Below are 19,903 nucleotides of genomic sequence, written 5' to 3'. Positions count from 1 at the left end.
ACTATCAAATAGGCAAACGTATCAAACTGTTGGCTAATTTATCACAGCCAATCTGTTTTGCTCCACGATGCGCTGTAGCGAACGTGGGGTTCGTGCGGCAATAACCAAGAGAAAGTTCTTGGGCAGCACACACAACAACAACATATTTACAGAGCTCCTGTAGCCTTTTTTTCTGTGAGCCAGCACTCAGGGAAGAGACTTTTACAACCCGTTAGACAAGGGTTAAACACACAAGGGCAGTAAAATGTATGACATCACATGCACAGATCTGAATGAATGTTTAGGCTGTTGAAAAAAAAGTAAATACTCAAATAGCCCATTTGTTTTTTGCCATTCTTACAAACGATCGACTAGCAAGCACTCCGCGAACGATTGGTTGGGCACCCCTTTTCTAATGCATTAAGCTTTGTTAACATTCAAATGATTTTGACTAATTTCACGTCATGTTCAGGAAAGCAAGAAAAGTTCTTCTGCATTTTCTGCAGTTTGACACGTAGAGCAACATGAGCTTGGAAAGCCGTATTCCTTCTTTTCACAGAAACGGCGAAAACGACAGGTGTTTAAACAGAGGGTGTCCCAATGTCTGGGACAACGCATTGTGATTTTGTATAAACGCAAATGGTTTCTCATTTAAGCGCAATGCTACCTCATTTAAAAGCCAACAACATTACTTTTTCTCCCTGGCGCTAATAAGCTACCACACATGGAGAAAAGAAAAGAAAATTCATATGTGCATAGGAAGGCAGAATAAAATCCAGAACTGTATTGGTGATATCGATAAACAGGGCTCATGTTCTCAATAAAACGTATTTGTATAAAACATTAAAATTCGTAAATATATATTTTTTAATTATGCAAAGTGTCTGTTAAACCATTCATGAAGGATTTTTTAGACAAAAAAAACACCATTATATGAGAAAATATATTTACTATATGTGCATTTAATTTCTTTTTTTAACAATTTCGATTCCAAGGTCGATGAAAATTGTTGCCCTGCTTTTTTGTCATAAATACACAAGCTTGTTATGTCTTGTGTCAGAAATAAACTGCATGAAATTCGCTAAAGCAACAAAAAGTAAGCCACAAAGAAGACAAACATTTGCGTTTATAGTGCAATGTCATCTCGAGCCTTTAAAATGACTTTAAACGCAATTTGTTTTTCTCTGTGGCTCTAAGGCTTTGTCATTTAGGTGTGCTGTTTTTTACGTATTGTAAAAAAGTCGCTAAATCATACGAAACATAAAAACTCCTATTGTAAACAATTGACCATTCATATTCCTGAATTTTAAACCTATGAAGTATTTATACCTTGTCTTAGTATTTGTGAATATTACAGAGCTCCTTTTCAAAAGCTGTCAGTACGGTTTAGTGCTTAGGTCTCCTGGTTTTCACCCAGGCGGTCCGGGTTCGACGCTTAGTATAGGAGCGCGTCTGTGTTGCCTTCTGGATCTCAAATGAGCGGCTCAGTACAGATAAAAGCCCCGAAGAGCAGCATGCGGAGTGCAAAAACAAGTATAATAACGATCGTTTTAAAGTGTTAAGAGAGATACATTGCGCGTGGTGGGGAGGTGTGACTGGCAAAGAGTGTTGATCTTCGAAAAAAGGACTCTCGGGAAAATATTTCCACATCCTGAAGAGAAGATTGTCCCCATTTCTCTAGTCGGAACTCCTCTAATGCTAGAGAGCTGTAGAATGTGGAGTCTCCTATCCTGCTCTGGGGGTAGGGTGTACTGTCGTTGCCGTAGCGCGGTGGTTATCACGTTCACCTCACACGCGAAACGTCCCTGTTTTCGCTCTTTCAAACTGCTTGTGGAGTTATTGCACGGACCCATGTTGTCCTCGTGAATAATTATTAAACTAAACAGCCAGCAGCAGTGATATCACTCCTCTTCTTCATTAATTTACTTAGTGAACGGCCATGTCTGTGCCCGAGCGCCTGGTGCGAATAGTGAGATAAACCATTGTTTTCCGATATTTTCCAGTGCGGTTATTTATCATTGTTTTAATTAATTGCTTACACTTATATTATAGTGCTTTTCTGGACACTCCCCTCCACCACCACTGTGCAGCATCCACCTGGATGATGTGACAGAAGCCATAGTGCACCAGAACTCTCACCACACACACCAGCTCTCAGTGGGGAGGAAAGCAGAGCAATATAGCCAATTGATAAAGGGGGATTATTAGGAGGCCATAATTGGTAAAGGCCAATGGGAAATTTACACCCCTACTCTTTTCAGGAAGCACACTGGGATTTTTACTGAATGCAGAGAGTCAGGATCTCACTTTTATATCTCATCCGAAGGACAGTGCCTGTTTACAGTACAGTGTCCCCGTCACTATACTGGGGTATTAGGACCCACATGGACCGCAGGGTGAGAGCCCCCTGCTGGCCCCACTAACACCTCAAACAATAGTTCTTCCCAGGAGGTCTCCCATCCAGGTACTGACCAGGCTCACACCTGCTTAGCTTCAGTGGTTTGCCAGTTGTGAGTTGCAGGGTGATATGAGAAATAGATAGATACTTTATTGATCCCGTGAGGGAAATTGCAGTGCAACAGCAGCTTAACACACACAACACAGCCACAGTGTAACGAATTATATAATAATAGTACAATACATACAATACAATACAAGAGTTACTCACAGTCCGGACACACAAGAACAAACTAGAACAGAACAGTACACAGAAAATCGTATCACACAAATGAATATAAATATAGATGTAGCTATAGATATAAATATAAATATAAATGTATTGCACAGGTCCCTGGCGTATATTGCACAAAAAGTGGTTGTAAACGGGAAAAAGAAAAGAAAGAGAACAGATGTAGCAGTAGATGTGTAGATGTGTTTAGTCCAGAAATAGGTCACTGTCGATATTGCCTCTGCCAAGACTCAAGGTGGATGTGTTGTACAGTCTTATGGCAGACGGCAAGAATGACCTCCTGTAGCGCTCCCTGTCGCACCGTGGATGAATCAGTCTATTGCTGAACGTGCTCTTCATTCCTGCAAGCCTGTCATAGAGGGGATGGGAGAAGTTGTCCATGATGGCCTCTAGTTTGGACATCATTCTCCTCTCAGCCACTACCTCCAAGGAGTCCAGGTCAGACCCAATGACAGAGCTTGCTCTCCTGATGAGCTTGTTCAGCCTTTTGGAATCTACTGCTCTAATCCCAGAGCCCCAGCACACCACTGCGTAGAAAATGGCACTCACTACCACCGACTGATAGAACATGTGTAGCATCTTACTACACACATTGAAGGACCTGAGCCTCCTCAAGAAGTAAAGTCGGCTCTGTCCCTTCTTATAGATGGCCTCGATGTTCTTAGACCATTCCAGTCTATCGTCGATGTGCACTCCCAGGTACTTGTACGAGTCCACCATCTCCACGCCACTCCCATGGATGTAGACAGGAGTAGGTTTGACCTTTTTCCTCCTGAAATCTACCACCAGTTCCTTTGTCTTTGTAACATTCATATGGCTGCTGGTTTTCATATTGAACGTGTTACCTGTAAAGTCAAAGTGACACTTTTACACATGAATTTTTGTATGAAAGCAAAGGTTTCACAATATTTATTTTATTAGAATACTAGTAAATCTTCTTATTCGCCATGCAATTTCTTGGCCTTCTGGCAGGCATGTGTTTTTTAAAGAAACTCTACTGTATAAAAAATAGAGAGGAGCTAAGATACCAATAATGGTTGCAATAATGAGCAGTGTTTTGATCATGCAGTTTCAGACTATAATGTGGCATGATATTCACTGCGTTTATCTGTGTCCTAGTGTCCAATGAAAATACATTGAAAGCAAAGTCCTTGATTCATTTACTCAAGCAAGGAAAGAAATTTGCTTCTTGATAATCTTTAACTGGACCAAATATATGCATTCCCATTTAGTGCTAGGTACCATTAAGGTAATTAGAGACCTTCTGTAAGATAATGACATACACTGCACCCAACATTGGGCTTGAACCTACGACCCTCAGATTAAGAGTCTCATGCTTTACTGACTAAGCAAGTCGGGCACAGATGCCAAATAAACCTGCTGTCGTCAATTTGAAGAGGTAGCAGGCTTATAATTATGTGGTGACCAGGAGTCCAGTGCCTATCGCGGTGTGGTGTGTTGATTATTCAATGCAGAGCAAATGTCAGTAGCCATTGAAATTAATGGTTGAAATCAAAAGCACTTTATTCTTTCACACAGTAACAGATACACATATAACATAGGACGATTTTCATACCGGGGTAAAGTTAGCTTCAAGTTCGAAAATGATTTTGGCACGCCTGTAGCATTTTCACGAAACCTCCTTCACGAAACCCAAAGTAAGGCTTGGAAAGGTCAGAATGCCTGCTTAGTGTGTAAAACACTTACTTGCAGCAGTGCCACATTCAATAAAACCACAAGAAAAAGAGATACAAGTGTATCAGTTTCAGGAAAAGGTAATGCACAATGGTTCTATTGGATGCAAGTGAAACCTTTTCTGAATGGAAATCAAGACAAAGATAATACTAAACAATGAATACTAATCATTTTTCTTTTATTTCTATTCACAGGACAGGAAATGGTGTTCCAATATACCAGGATCCAGGATATAACATACTTAGATTTTACAGATTACCATGGGACAGACCTCGAAGAGTTAGTACATTAACAATGGCCAATATATACACTTAATAGGGAGGGCAGATGGTGAATGGAGAAGGTCTGTTCACCAGGTAAAAATATGATTCAGGTGAAGCTGGAAAAACCAGGAATGCCATACAAGTTAAATCCAGTCTGAATCCAAGTAAAGTACGACAATGTATAACATGGTGATAATATCTGACCATATCTGAAAAGATTATCATCCAATTTATCCAAACTCAGAATACACAATGGAACTTATGACAGTTGGCTAATAACCGCTCTTTATAGAAATGAAACTGGACTCATTATGTGCATCACAACATATACTAGGAGCATCCCAGGACCCAGAGTATGAATTAGTACTGATTTTAATTACATCCAGATGGACTAATTTGAAAACTTTTTTATGGACAAATGGACTCGATGGACAATATTATTCAATTAAATGTATCAATGTTATCCAGAGGAAACACTGTGAATATAAACAACGTTTCAATCCAACAGCCTGTGGCTATAAAATACTAACAATATGTCCAACATTGATGACACCACCAACAGATGGACTTCTTAGGGAAGCAATGTTGCATGTTAAAATCATTACTTTAGAGGTAACTTATGTTTTAGCTAATGTTGTATTGCAATATAAAAAATGTAATCAATTGTAGAAACAAAACCAGTACTTTACAATGGCTGCAACAAAGCATATCTGTTACAACTTGCCCAATGAGGACCTGACACAAACCTCTCCGCATTACAGTGCGAAATCAGTAATCAGACACACCCCTACTCCTGGGTACTTTAACCTGCCTCACTCTCATCTCCCTGCTCAGTATTTGCTTGAACTTCTCGTGATACAATTCAGAGCCTTTTGCTATCTTGATTGCTTCTTGGTTATTCTAGACTTCTGGTTTGCTGACTCGACTTCGGTTTTGGATCTTGTTTTCAGATTGGTCTTTTGGATTGACTTCCTGGTTTTTTTAACTTGATACTTTTTGACTACGGATTATGGCATCCTGGTTTTCGGCTTCTTGTTTTCTCATCTCCCGCATACGGTCCATCTTTCGTCTTTCGTTTAAACAAAGTGTAGCAATATCCACACTAATTATAGATGACCCAATTATATCAAACTTAAATTGCACCAAGAAGTGCTCGGGGGAAAAAAAAAGTTTGTTTGGAGATATTGGAGGTCTCTTTGGAAGTTCAAATTTGGCTCTAATTTCTTGGAAAATTGCAAATACAGAAGCATGTGCTAACTAGGCATATGCTCAGCAGGCATTGCAAGGTCTGGGTTTAGCAGATAATGGAGAAAATTATTTTTTGCATGCTGTAAAGCTTTAGTAGAAATAGTGAATACGTTAGGTCAAGGTATAGTGAAAAATACAATTATTCATGTGAAAATTTTGCTAGAGATCTATTAAATGCAGTCAAAAGTGAATTATTGGATATCAGATTAGGAGTAGTACCTAAATACACTATTGGAAATGCTTAAAAAAATTAGGCTTACAATGGTTCACTGAAAAAAATGAATTAACTTGACAGAATTACAACAAAACCCACTACATGAGGTGACACTACTACAGTTCAATTTTTCTTAGTGTTTCCACAAGTATCACATAAGCATAGATACAAGAAAGTAAGGCATTTTGAGAGTTTGCGCGATTCCATATAAAGATATATTCCATATTAGATTCCATATAAAGATCAAGTAATGACTCGTGGTAAGAGAAGATCAATAGTAAACAGAAAGCATGACTCTGCTTACTACAACTGATTGCTGTACTGAAAATCACCGTTATATTATATGCAGTTGTAATACTTTACAGCCTTTATATAACAATTCTAAATTTATTTCTAGAATTGCATCCCTGTTGGGAACCTCACAAGCAATACAAATGTCAGCCACGCAATGGTGTAACACAAGTAATAGGTTTATTCCATGCTGAAAAGAGAAGAAAGGAAGCAAGTTTCAGCTGTGGAGCATTCTTCAGGTGTCACTGCTGTCAATGGTATATCATGTCTGACAGAGAAACCTATATATATGGGGATTTATTGTGACCGGAAAAGCACACTTCTGCATACAGTTAACAGATGCTTGTGTGAAGGACACAGTGTACAAACACCTGTTGTTGCAAAAAAAGAATCTGACACATACGCTGAACAAGCAGACTGTTGTGTTGCATATATGAAAGTCTGTAGCATGGATCAGCGGTTAGTCCTTAACATATTGATCATAAAATATGTGCTTCTCCAATACCATGTTAGGTACATAGAGGAGATGATTATAACGGTATAAAAGGGTGCTTTTGAACAATGGCAAGCAAATCAGATAGGATTACTCTGACAGTCTGATCTTGGGGAGGCCTCTTCATTATTAATAAACCTCTTTCAATCCTTCACTGAACTGCACTGTGCCTCTTTTCTCTACAACAGTACAGTTGGAGTTTCAGGTTCTTTTAGGTACAAAATTACTGCATAGTATAAATACTCAGATCATAGTTTTTTTTTGAGCTTCTAATGTGACTACTCAATTAGGGGACTACCTTCTTTATTATTTTTTTCCTGTTTGAAAAAACAATTCTCCCACCCTTCCTATCCCAGAAAACAAGATGTGCAAATTTGTAGATACACACACACCTACTGTATATATTGTCATATAATGTTAAAAAAATGCCTTGCAAAAAATAATACTAGCCATTTTTGCAACGATTTAATTTAAACTGGGCCGGGTATCACTGTGCTAAAGGTAGAATGGTTGCAGTTGTTAAGTCCAGGAGACGTTCATAGCTTTGCCACTTGGGGCATCTTGTTATATTTTTTAATTCATGTTTCTGATGTAAAAAAAAAGGTCGGGGGGGGGTTCCTTTCTTCAATATACTACCCTATAGTTTTGGTGGTATAACAACCACAGGCTTCCCGGTTTCTGGCCTCCACATCAGGACCTGCGCGTCGTTGGCATTGGGCTTCACCATGGCGTTGGGCGGGATGGGCTCCTTCCTGGCCAGGATCTGGGGCTGCTCCTGGGCGGTGGGCTCCAGCAGCTTGGCACGCTGGCCCAGGGGTTTGCCGGGGTCGATCTCGATCTGCAGCTGCATCCTCCACTTGATGGTCTTCAGGATGAAGTGCTCCCTGCTGGCCTGGTTGATGGCCACCAGCCAGGTGATGAAGCTCTGGTCCCTGCGGATATTGGTCAGCTGGGGCTGGTTGCTGTTGCTCACGGGCACGCCCCAGGACACACTGGGGTTGAAATTGTCGTCCATGCTGACGTTGAACTCTGTGTCCTTCGTGGTGGGGCCGGTGAAAATGTAGATCTCTTTCTTATTGCCATACCAGGGGTAGTTCACCCCATCAGAGTCACTTATTGCTTGAATTTTACCATCCCTTAAATCAGGGATCTCCCAGCTAGACCTAAAACAAAACACACCAATTAATAGATCAGCACATCAACATGTAACACAGCAACAGTGCAAGTTTGACACTTTCCCCCTTTATAGTAACACACAAGTCTATGGTGGCTGGATTGATTAGCTACTATAATGTTTCTAATTGGGTCATCATTACTTTGAGTTCCTGAGATCATATTGTTGAAGATTCTGATCACTTATGGATCAAAAACTCACACAAACTGAACTGTAGGAAAAATAGTCAAAATGATTAGAGTAGTTGAAAACATTAATGGTGGCTTGGACCAATTGATGATGCTCATAACATATGGTACTTCCTGAATTTGCCTAAAATATCCAAGGCTTTTGCACAGCAATGCACATAATTAGAACTAAGGAAGAATTTTCCAGCAGGAAAATGTGTTCCCATCTAACAAGAAAATATATATATATACAGTGGTGTGAAAAAGTGTTTGCCCCCTTCCTGATTTCTTATTTTTTTTTGCATGTTTGTCACACTGAAATGTTTCAGATCATCAAACAAATTGAAATATTAGACAAAGATAACACAAGTAAACGCAAAATGCAGTTTTTAAATGAAGGTTTTTATTATTAAGGAAAAAAAAAAATCCAAACCTACATGGCCCTGTGTGAAAACGTGATTGCCCCCTAAACCTAATAACTGGTTGGGCCACCCTTAACAGCAACAACTGCAATCAAGCGTTTGCGATAACTGGCAATGAGTCTTTTACAGCGCTGTGGAGGAATTTTGGCCCACTCATCTTTGCAGAATTATTGTAATTCAGCCACATTGGAGGGTTTTCGAGCCTTAACCGCTTTTTTAAGGTCATGCCCCAACATCTCAATCGGATTCAGGTCAGGACTTTGACTAGGCCACTCCAAAGTCTTCATTTTGTTTTTCTTAAGCCATTCAGAGGTGGACTTGCTGGTGTGTTTTGGATCATTGTCCTGCTGCAGAACCCAAGTGCGCTTCAGCTTGAGGTCATGAACAGATGGCCGGACTTTTTTTTTTTTCAGGATTTTTTGGTAGACAGCAGAATTCATGGTTCCATTTACCACAGCAAGTCTTCCAGGTCCTGAAGCAGCAAAACAGCCCCAGACCATCACACTACCACCACCATATTTTACTGTTGGTATGATGTTCCTTTTCTGAAATGCTGTGTTACTTTTACGCCAGATGTAATGGGACACACACCTTCCAAAATGTTCAACTTTTGTCTCGTCAGTCCACAGAGTATTTTCCCAAAAGTCTTGGGGATCATCAAGATGTTTTCTGGCAAAACTGAGACGATCCTTTATGTTCTTTTCGTCTTGGAACATTTTTGCCGAGTCTCTTTCTTATGGTGGAGTCATGAACACTGACCTTAACTGAGGCAAGTGAAGCCTGCAGTTCTTTGGATGTTGTTGTGGGGTTTTTTGTGACCTCTTGGATGAGTCGTCACTGCGTTCTTGGGGTAATTTTGGATGGCCGGCCACTCCTGGGAAGGTTCACCACTATTCCATGTTTTCACCATTTGTGGATAATGGCTCTCACTGTGGTTCGCTGGAGTCGCAAAGCTTTAGAAATGGCTTTATAACCTTTTCCAGACTGATAAATCTCAATTACTCTGTTTCTCATTTGTTCCTGAATTTGTTTGGATCGCAGCATGATGTCTAGCTTTTGATGATCTTTTGGTCTACTTCACTTTGTCAGGCAGGTCCTATTTAAGTGATTTCTTGATTGAGAACAGGTGTGGCAGTAATCAGGCCTGGGTGTGGCTAGAGAAATTGAACTCAGCTTTCCAAAGATGTGATAAACCACAGTTGATATATGTTTTAACAGGGGGGGCAATCACTTTTTCACACAGGGCCATGTAGGTTTGGATTTTTTTTTCCCTTAATAATAAAAACCTTCATTTAAAAACTGCATTTTGTGTTTACTTGTGTTATCTTTGTCTAATATTTCAATTTGTTTGATGATCTGAAACATTTCAGTGTGACAAACATGCAAAAAAATAAGAAATCAGGAAGGGGGCAAACACTTTTTCACACCACTGTATATACACCTGTTTGACCTGTATTGGCTTTAACTGACAGAAGTCATACTCATTCTTAATATCCCATGCATCTGTTTTTGTTAAAAATAAACAGAGGATCGCACTGGTATCACACAAGTCCTGCATCCTCTTTGGAAAACTCTGCAGTACCAGTGATTCAGATGTGGCAAGATTTGTTCAGATATGCCCATGAACTTTTTTGAAAAGTAAATCCATCATCTATCCACACATATTATAACTGCTTCATCCAATTCAGAATAGCAGGGGAGCCTAATGCACAAGGCAGGATACATCTTAGATGGGACACCAGTCCCACACACACACACACACACACACACACACACACACACACACACACACACACACACACACACGAGGGCCAATTTTCCCCAGAAGGCAACTAATCCACCAGTATGTCTTTGGACTTTGGGGAAAAAACCCTCCCTATATTCATTAGAAGATACAACTCTATATACACCCTAAGAATTGAACTCAGAGATGGTGTAATGCTAACCAGCTAACCACTGTGCCACTTAGAAGTTGTTGCACATTCTGTAATCCCCCCCCCCCCCCCCCAACAATAAAAATTGTCAATTATTTTCTTTTAAATCCCCCTCTCGTCCAATTTAGATTCTCCATAGTTTAACAGGCCTGCGTTTACAGCAGCTCCTAAAACCAGCACAGGAAAGATATAACCCAGCAACCTTGCAGGAACCTGTGCTTGTCAGAGTTATCTGCTATTTTTCACTTCACAGGCCCCACAGATACCAATGGAGTCACCACTGCCTGGGGGACTGACACGGCTCTCACAGCTGCTGACAGATTGAAATCTGATGATCCAATGGATGTTTTTGATATGCAGGAGACTGAAGGAAATGACCAGCATCATCAGGAAAGCAAGATCATCCTCAGTACCTGGGTCAAGTGTGCAAATACTGTCTAAAAGTAACAAGAGTGCTATGGAGGCTTTTAAGGGTTGTATTGAGAAGAGGCAGATTGGCATGTAGTGGAGGTATGTTTCATACCAAAGCGGGAGAATGCCCAGGCCATAGGACAGTTTAGAACTATATCTTTGCTGAATGTGGACGGAAAGATCTTTCTGGCAATTGTGGCAAGATGACTTACTGACTACATGCTGCTTAACAAGTACATGGATATATTAGTGCAGAAAGGAGGCAAAAAAAGGAATAGGGAACTAACAGTACTATGGCTGGACCTAGCCAATGGATATGGCTCATTACGACATAAATTAGTGCATCTGACAAGTAAGATGTAAAATGGCGAGTAAGATGGCGCCGACAGTGAAGGCTGGCGTCCTGCAAGTGTCCTGCGAGCATCCATTCGTCCTTGTTTATTTCGTTTTGTTGTTTTTTGTACTGCTAACTGCACGTACTGTTTGCTCGGTGATTAGATATGACCAACAAACACTTATGGACATAAGATCGAATACTGACAAAGTTAAATCTACACCAATAATTACTGCCGACTATGGACTGTGGTGTCTCACCTGTACTGGGAAGAAGACGGCGTCGTAGGAAGAGGGGTAAACGGGCAGGCATTCTGGTAATACTGAGGCAGCGGAGCAATCGTGCCCAGCTCCCGAGTATACTTCTTGCTAATGTTCAGTCACAATAAGCTGGATGAACTGAAAGCAAGGCTTTCTTTCCAATTGGACATCAAGAACTGCAACGTGCTGGCTCTTACTGAAACTTGGCCTGACCCATCTGTTCCGGACTCTGCTATCCTTACGACTGACTGGCAGATCTTCCACAGAACTGCCAGAAATACAGTGCCTTGCGAAAGTATTCGGCCCCCTTGAACTTTTCAACCTTTTGCCACATTTCAGGCTTCAAACATAAAGATATAAATTTTTTATTTTATGTGAAGAATCACCAACAAGTGGGACACAATTGTGAAGTGGAACGAAATCTATTGGATTTTTGAAACTTTTTTAACTAATAAAAAAATGAAAAGTGGGGCGTGCAAAATTATTCGGCCCCTTTACTTTCAGTGCAGCAAACTCACTCCAGAAGTTCAGCGAGGATCTCTGAATGATCCAATGTTGTCCTAAATGACTGATGGTGATAAATAGAATCCACCTGTGTGTAATCAAGTCTCTGTATAAATGCACCTGCTCTGTGATAGTCTCAAAGTTCTGTTGAAAGCGCAGAGAGCATCATGAAGACCAAGGAACACACCAGGCAGGTCCGTAATACTGTTGTGGAGAAGTTTAAAGCCGGATTTGGATACAAAAAGATTTCCCAAGCTTCAAACATCCCAAGGAGCACTGTGCAAGCGATCATCTTGAAATGGAAGGAGTATCAGACCACTGCAAATCTACCAAGACCTGGCTGTCCCTCTAAACTTTCAGCTCAGACAAGGAGAAGACTGATCAGAGATGCAGCCAAGAGGCCCATGATCACTCTGGATGAACTGCAGAGAACTGCAGCTGAGGTGGGAGAGTCTGTCCATAGGACAACAATCAGTCTTACACTGCACAAATCTGGCCTTTATGGAAGAGTGGCAAGAAGAAAGCCATTTCTCAAAGATATCCATAAAAAGTCTCGTCTAAAGTTTGCCACAAGCCACCTGGGAGACACCCCAAACATGTGGAAGAAGGTGCTCTGGTCAGATGAAACCAAAATCAAACTTTTTGGCCACAATGCAAAACGATATGTTTGGCGTAAAAGCAACACAGCTCATCACCCTCAACACACCATCCCCACTGTCAAACATGGTGGTGGCAGCATCATGGTTTGGGCCTGCTTTTCTTCAGCAGGGACAGGGAAGATGGTTACAATTGAGGGGAAGATGGATGCAGCCAAATACAGGACCATTCTGGATGAAAACCTGTTGGAGTCTGCAAAAGACCTGAGACTGGGACGGAGATTTATCTTCCAACAAGACAATGATCCCAAACATACAGCAAAATCTACAAAGGAATGGTTCACAAATAAACGTATCCAGGTGTTTGAATGGCCAAGTCAGACCTGAATCCAATCGAGAATCTGTGGAAAGAGCTGAAAACTGCTGTTCACAAACGCTCTCCATCCAACCTCACTGAGCTCGAGCTGTTTTGCAAGGAAGAATGGGCAAGAATTTCAGTCTCTCGATGTGCAAAACTGATAGAGACATACCCCAAGCGACTTGCAGCTGTAATCGCAGCAAAAGGTGGCTCTACAAAGTATTAACGCAAGGGGGCCGAATAATTTTGCACGCCCCACTTTTCATTTTTTTATTAGTTAAAAAAGTTTCAAAAATCCAATAGATTTCGTTCCACTTCACAATTGTGTCCCACTTGTTGGTGATTCTTCACATAAAATAAAAAATTTATATCTTTATGTTTGAAGCCTGAAATGTGGCAAAAGGTTGAAAAGTTCAAGGGGGCCGAATACTTTCGCAAGGCACTGTATCAATCTGTATGCAGACTATGTTACTGGCTAGATCAATAAATGCATTGAAGACATGGTTCCCAGGATTATTGTTCACACATACCCAAATCAAAAACCATGGGTAAATGGAAAGATACATGCCAAACTTAAAGCTAGGACAGCCACTTTCAAATCTAGCAAATTGGGTAAATACAAAAAAAATCCAGATACGACCTCAGGAAAGCCATCAAAAGAGCTAAATACAACTATAGAGTTTATAAAAAGTTTATAAAAAGACCAATCCACACAAGGCTCCTGGCCCTGGCCATGTTCTGAAGTCATGTGCAGACAAGTTGGCAGATGTCTTCTCAGACATACTCAATCTTTCTCTAGCTCAGTACATAGTTCCTTCCTGCTTTAAAAAAAGGCACCATTGTCCCCGTTCCTAAGAAACGGAGTCAGGTGCCTAAATGACTACTGCCCCGTTGCACTTACATCAATTATCAAGTGCTTCGAGTGGTTGGTCAAAGCATTCATCACCTCCTCACTGCCTGATACACTTGACCCATTAGTATTTGCGTATCGCCAGAACAGGTCAACAGAGGATGCTATAGCCACTGCCCTCCATACTGCCCTCTCACAAGGGGATAAGAAAGGAACATATGTGAGAATGCTGTTTGTTGATTACAGCTCAGCATTCAATACCATAGTGCCCTCAAAGCTCGTCATCAAGGTCCAGGACCTGGGACTGAACATCTCCCTCTGTAACTGGATCCTGGACTTCTTGATGTCCGCAGGTGGTGAGGGTGGGCACCAACATACAGTGGTGCTAGAAAGTTTGTGAACCCTTTAGAATTTTCTGAATTTCTGCATAATTCTGACCTAAAATGTGATGAGATCTTCATCTAAGTCATAGAAATATACAAAGAGAACCCAATAAAACAAATAACACACAAAAGGATATACTTTTTCATTCATTTATTGATCAAAATGATCCAACATGAAATGTCTGTCAGAAAAAGTATGTGAACTTATGCTTTACATAAATTTACAAATGTATGTAGAAATTCAGAAAATTCTAAAGGGTTCACAAACTTTCTATGCTCTACCCAGACTCTAAAAACTGGAGCCCCCCCATGGCTGTGTGCTTAGCCCTCTCCTCTACTCCTTATTTACTCATGATTGTGTCGTCAGGCGTAACTCAACTCCATCATCAAGTTTGCGGATGATACAACAGCCATCGGCCTGATCACAGATGGTGAAGGGTCTGCGTACAGGGAGGAGGTTGAAACCCTGGCAGCATGGTGCCAGGAGAACAACCTCTCTCTGAACATCAGTAAGACTAAGGAAATTATTGTGGATTATAGGAACCAATAGGGAGATCACATACCTATTTATATCAATGGGACTGCAGTGGAGAGGGTCAGCAGTTTTAAGTTCCTGGGAGTTAACATCTCAGAGGACTTTACCTGGACCCACCACACCAACATCGTGGTCAAAACAGCACGGCAGCGCCTGTTCTTTGTCCGAAGGCTAAAGATGTTCAGAATGCCATCACATATCCAGGCCAGCTTCTGCAGGTGCACTATTGAGAGTATCCTGATTGGCTGCATCACTGCCTGGTATGGAAACTGCTCCACCTGAAATCGCACTGCACCAAGTACCACAGAGGGTGGTGAAGTCAGCGCAGCTCATTACCGGCTGTAAGGTACCAGACATCCATGATATCTTCTCAGCTAGATGTCTTAAGAAGTCCAGATCCATTCTCAAGACCCCAGTCATCCTAGTATCGAAGCATTCAAGACTGCTAAATAGCCAACCTGCAGCTTCAGCAAATCACTGTAATGGCTGCATGGACATACTGTACAGTTTTCATTGTATTTCTTTGTATTTGGTGTACTGCACTACTTGGACATAATGTATTGCATACACCCTGGACACATAACAGCTCTATTTATATTGAGTTTTGTTGGAGTTCATCTTATTCATATTCTATGTTACTTAATTTAGTCATTTTTATGACCCCCCCCCCCCTCGTAGAAAAGGAATTGCATTGCCGGCACGTACTGCTGCACACTGTACTGTTGTGCATTTGAGAAACGTTGATTGAGATACTGGATGTTTACAGACAAGTCACAGGGTCACTGCTGAGCACTGAGCTGAAAATACACTGATTTGAAACTCAACAAACAAACAACCACAGACAACTGGACAAGTGTCTTTGTCCTGGTCAGTCAGATAAGTGGCTCACCCACACTGAAACTAACACTGTCCATGCTCTTGGACAAACCGTCCTATCTTAACTGGCATCAAAACACTGCAGGACTGGGTAAGTGCTGTTTTGACAATAATTTGTTCCCTGGACTTGGACATTGAATACAAGAAGCTCCTTATACAGTATACCAAGATTAGAGTGTCAGCAAATCCTATAAATGCAACGTGTAGTGTGCACAGTGTCACTAGTAGTAGTGACATTGCATATGACTATTTAGAGAAGGTTAAGCTGCAACCTTAATAAAAAGATTACTGTACGGCAGAACACATTTGTGTACATCTTTACAGTAAGCACTGATTGAATATGTACTGTAGCAGCATTTCCTTTTTTATTACAGGTACATAAATACAAAAGATTAAATATGTGTCTCTTTGTATTTGCGTCTTCTTCTTTCTCATTTCTCTCAATCCCTTCCCTGTCACTCTTCATTTCAGAGACACAAAAGGGTTTCTCCAGAGGGAAATTTGAGTCCAGGCTACTGGTGCTGAATCTATTAAGAACCGTGTTAACAAGTACTCTGCTGGGAAATGTGAAATTTCTGAGAATATTCACATCTTGACTTGTGCCACTGTTTCAGGCGTTTTAATATAGACCTTGTCACTTTCTCCACAGCAATTCTCTAACCTTCATTTGGTACTAATCCAGAAACCATTGCTGAGCTCATTAGAGCAGTTTGCAAACATCTCAATCTAGCTGACCATGGCGTAGGACGAATGCAATTAGTTTTGATTAAGAAACTAAACATCAAATGATACATTAATTTTTCCCCCCCTAAATAATACCAGTTTTGAACATGTTTTGATAGGTCCACTTCACAGTCATTAGAGTTCAGTTATTTTACCTTCAAATACAACCAGAACATGTTCCAGCCATGTAGCTACAGTAGTTCCTGGCTAAAGATCATGATTGAAATAAAGGCAAACATTCACAGGCAACTATGAATGGTGAAAGAACAGCACCATTTCATAACAGCAGTTATGAAAATAACAGCACACGTAAGATTAATATACTACCTGTTAGTGATCCCTTAGACAGTTCACTGAGGATATAAAATACCTGATAATCTCATACTCTTCAGCAAAGCAAGAGGTACTGGAAGTTACTTAGGAAAGCTTTCAAAAATAAAAACAGATACAAATAAATCCAGCCATTTTATTTCTTAAGATGTGTAAAAATATATTAGAATGCAACTCTATACTTCTATTATATATACTGTATGTATAAATATTGCATAGTATGAACATGCTAAATGCTAATTAACCTCACTTTTATTTAAGCTGATCATACTGATAGTTACACTAAATCTAAAAGTGAAACCAAAAAGTTTGCTGTCTTGACACATGAAACTTTTTAATTTAGGACTCAGCAAAAGAAATGTGCACCACTTGTAAATTAGCCAATAACACAAGAACACTGCAATAACTCAAGTAGCACTGCCAGCTTGGGGTTCTAGGGGCGCTGTGCTGTGCCGTGCTGGAAGTTTGGAAGAAGGTTATACAAACAGTGAAGCTGGGCTCTTCCATACTGAGCCATGTTAACATTAACCTCACAGTTAAGACTAAATACAGGGCTGCAAATACTATCCACTAGACGTAGAATTCAGGGAAGTGGGGGACACAGTGCAGAGAGTGCAAGGCAGGACACACCCCAGACAGGACGCCAATCCATCACAGCACAGACAGACAGACACACCAGGGCCAATTTCCCAGAGGCCAATTTATCAACCAGCATGACTTTGGACTGTGGGAGTAAACCCATGTGAACATGGGGAGAACATACAAACTCCACGCAGACAGCACCCCAGGAACTGAACCTTAGACCCTGGAGTCCACCATGCTGCCCTGGATTTGATCATTCTGCTTTATTTCTGTGTACAATTTATATTACAATTGTAAACATTCTAAATGTGGTGCCTGGTTACTTTTCCCTTGCTACTTAACAGAACCTTCATGTACATTATACTCTTTTTCTCCCACACAGCCACCAATTAATGATCTACCTCAAAGGAGGAAAGCAGCTCTTGGATGACCAAATACTTGGGTGTAATTTTTTGTACATAGGCCTTGTTTGAAAATTTCTGCCTGCACAGGCAAATTACAAGAAGGAAAAAAGAATAATGTCTTTTGTTGTATTTCTTATAAGTTGAATAATAATAATAAATATAATAATTGCTTACACTTATATAATGCTTTTCTGGACACTCCACTCAAAGCGCTTTACAGGTAATGGGGACTCCCCTCTGCAACCACCAATGTACCGCATCCACCTGGGTGATGCGACGGCAGCCATAGTGGGCCAGAACGCTCACCACACATCAGCAATCAGTGAGGAGGAGAGCACAGTAATGAAGCCAATTCATGGGTGGGGATTATTAGGAGGCCATGATTGGTAAGGGCAAATGGGAAATTTGACCAGGACACCGGGGTAACACCCCTACTCTTTTCAAGAAGCACCCTGGGATTTTTAATGACCACAGAGAGTCAGGACCTCAGTTTTACATCTCATCCGAAGGACGGCACCTGTTTACAGTACAGTGTCCCCGTCACTATACTGGGGCATTAGGACCCACATGGAGTTTCAAAAGTGGGTAAGAGGGGTTTGAAGTAAGGTAAAGCATAACTGCCTGTTTAATTCACCCCTTACTGTCTACATTCAATCAACATAAGGCACAGACTAATGTTAAGGAACAAGTAATACATTTATTACATGCTGAAAAGAATAATGGAAAAGACGGAAAACACAACGTTTCGGCTGTGAATCTCCTGTCCCAGCCTGAGGAACAGTGAGCCTGTCTCTCAATAATAATAATCCAGTGTGTGATCTCCTGTCCCAGCCTGAGGAACAGACAGTGAGCCTGTCTCTCAATAATAATAATCCAGTGTGTGATCTCCTGTCCCAGCCTGACGAACAGACAGTGAGCCTGTCTCTCAGTAATAATAATACAGTGTGTGATCTCCTGTCACAGCCCGAGGAACAGTGAGCAGTCGTAATAGTTACAGCTTTCCTTATTTAGCTCAGCAGCTTTTATTTCGCCCGCGGCAAGAAGTGCAAGCAACTTGTGAAAACAGATTGGGTTTGCTGTGTTCAACCAGTTTGGTTTCTTCGTTTTGTAAAGCCGAAACGTTGCGTTTAATTTATTTTTTCAGCATGGAATAAAAGTATTACTTGTCCCTTTGCACCTTATGCATGCTGACGCAGCTACCCACCTGAACTATAGAATAATGTTATCAGACTTGCGTCTGTTCACCAATTTATACAGGCTGTAGGAAGTCAAAAGATTCTGAAACGTTTTTGTAGATACTGTATATTGTAGCAGGTTGTGCTGAGCATTTTCAGTTTTGTGTTTTTATGCGTTAAAGCATTTCTTAGAGGTTACACAGAAACGTGTTTTTATAGGGCTATACATATTTCTTACTGAAGTCTAGTAGATAGCCCCAATAAGCCATTGTATATACAGTATATATAATGTGAACATCAGTTCGCTTGCTAACGCGGTACTTACGTTCCTTCATCCCCGTATTCATTGTAAAACTGCATGTGGTTGCACGCTTGAATCCAGCCCACGGTCCAGGTCTCCTTAGCAGCGATGGGCGGCACCAGTACCCGGGCCGAAGCTCGGAAATACGGGGTTGTGTACCGCAGAGCAGAGAAGGATTCGTAGATGCTGGTGGGATTTGAGTCTATGATAGAATTCACTTCAAGAACGGCAATGCTTTCACGGAAACGTTTGGGAAAACTCTGGCTAGAGCCTATTGCATTGAATATCACTAGAACTCCCAAGAACGGCAACAGACGCATGAAAAACATAGTCACTGATTTTGTCTCCACTCAAGGAAATATATATATTTTTTTAAAGAAGGTGTTACGGTCAGTCTTCCTAAACCGAAGGATGGATCCTATGTGGGTTCAGTAGACAGAACAATAACCAGGAACTTCCTCGGTAGTGATTTCGCAATCCGAAAGATTTGCTCAAAAACGGAAAAAACAGACAAGTTCGAATGTTACACAAAGCCGCAATCCGAGAAACGAAATAAAAATACTAAAAGGGGTCCGAAAACAAGAAGACACTCTAAATGAACAGCCAACAGTAAGGGGAGATCAAAAGTCAAACGCAATACTAAGCGAGGAGGATGAGCGGCGCTTAAATGCATTGAGAGGAGCGGGTGTGTCGGCAAGAGAGCAAAGCGGTA

At 41.0% G+C, this 19,903-nt stretch overlaps 2 protein-coding genes across 2 annotated transcripts in view; one reads left to right on the top strand and one right to left on the bottom strand.

Annotated features, from left to right (window-relative positions):
* The window catches only part of LOC148825844 (scavenger receptor cysteine-rich type 1 protein M130-like), a 115,124-nt gene that overhangs the window by 36,790 nt on the left and 58,431 nt on the right, over positions 1–19,903 (top strand).
* On the bottom strand, positions 7,507–19,585 carry LOC148825846 (protein FAM78A-like). Its single transcript, XM_088926281.1, has 2 exons — positions 19,216–19,585; positions 7,507–8,035 (listed from the first exon to the last, which is right to left on the bottom strand). Exons 1-2 carry the CDS (start codon positions 19,518–19,520, stop codon positions 7,510–7,512), a joined length of 831 nt encoding a protein of 276 aa, XP_088782407.1. The 5' UTR covers positions 19,521–19,585; the 3' UTR covers positions 7,507–7,509.

This window comes from Atractosteus spatula, chromosome 10 (genome assembly GCF_055471065.1).
Source record: "Atractosteus spatula isolate fAtrSpa1 chromosome 10, fAtrSpa1.hap1, whole genome shotgun sequence".
In the NCBI taxonomy this organism is placed as follows: Eukaryota; Metazoa; Chordata; class Actinopteri; order Semionotiformes; family Lepisosteidae; genus Atractosteus; species Atractosteus spatula.
The sequence above is the reverse complement of the archived record's forward strand: the minus strand, read 5'-3'. Positions and strand labels throughout refer to the sequence as shown.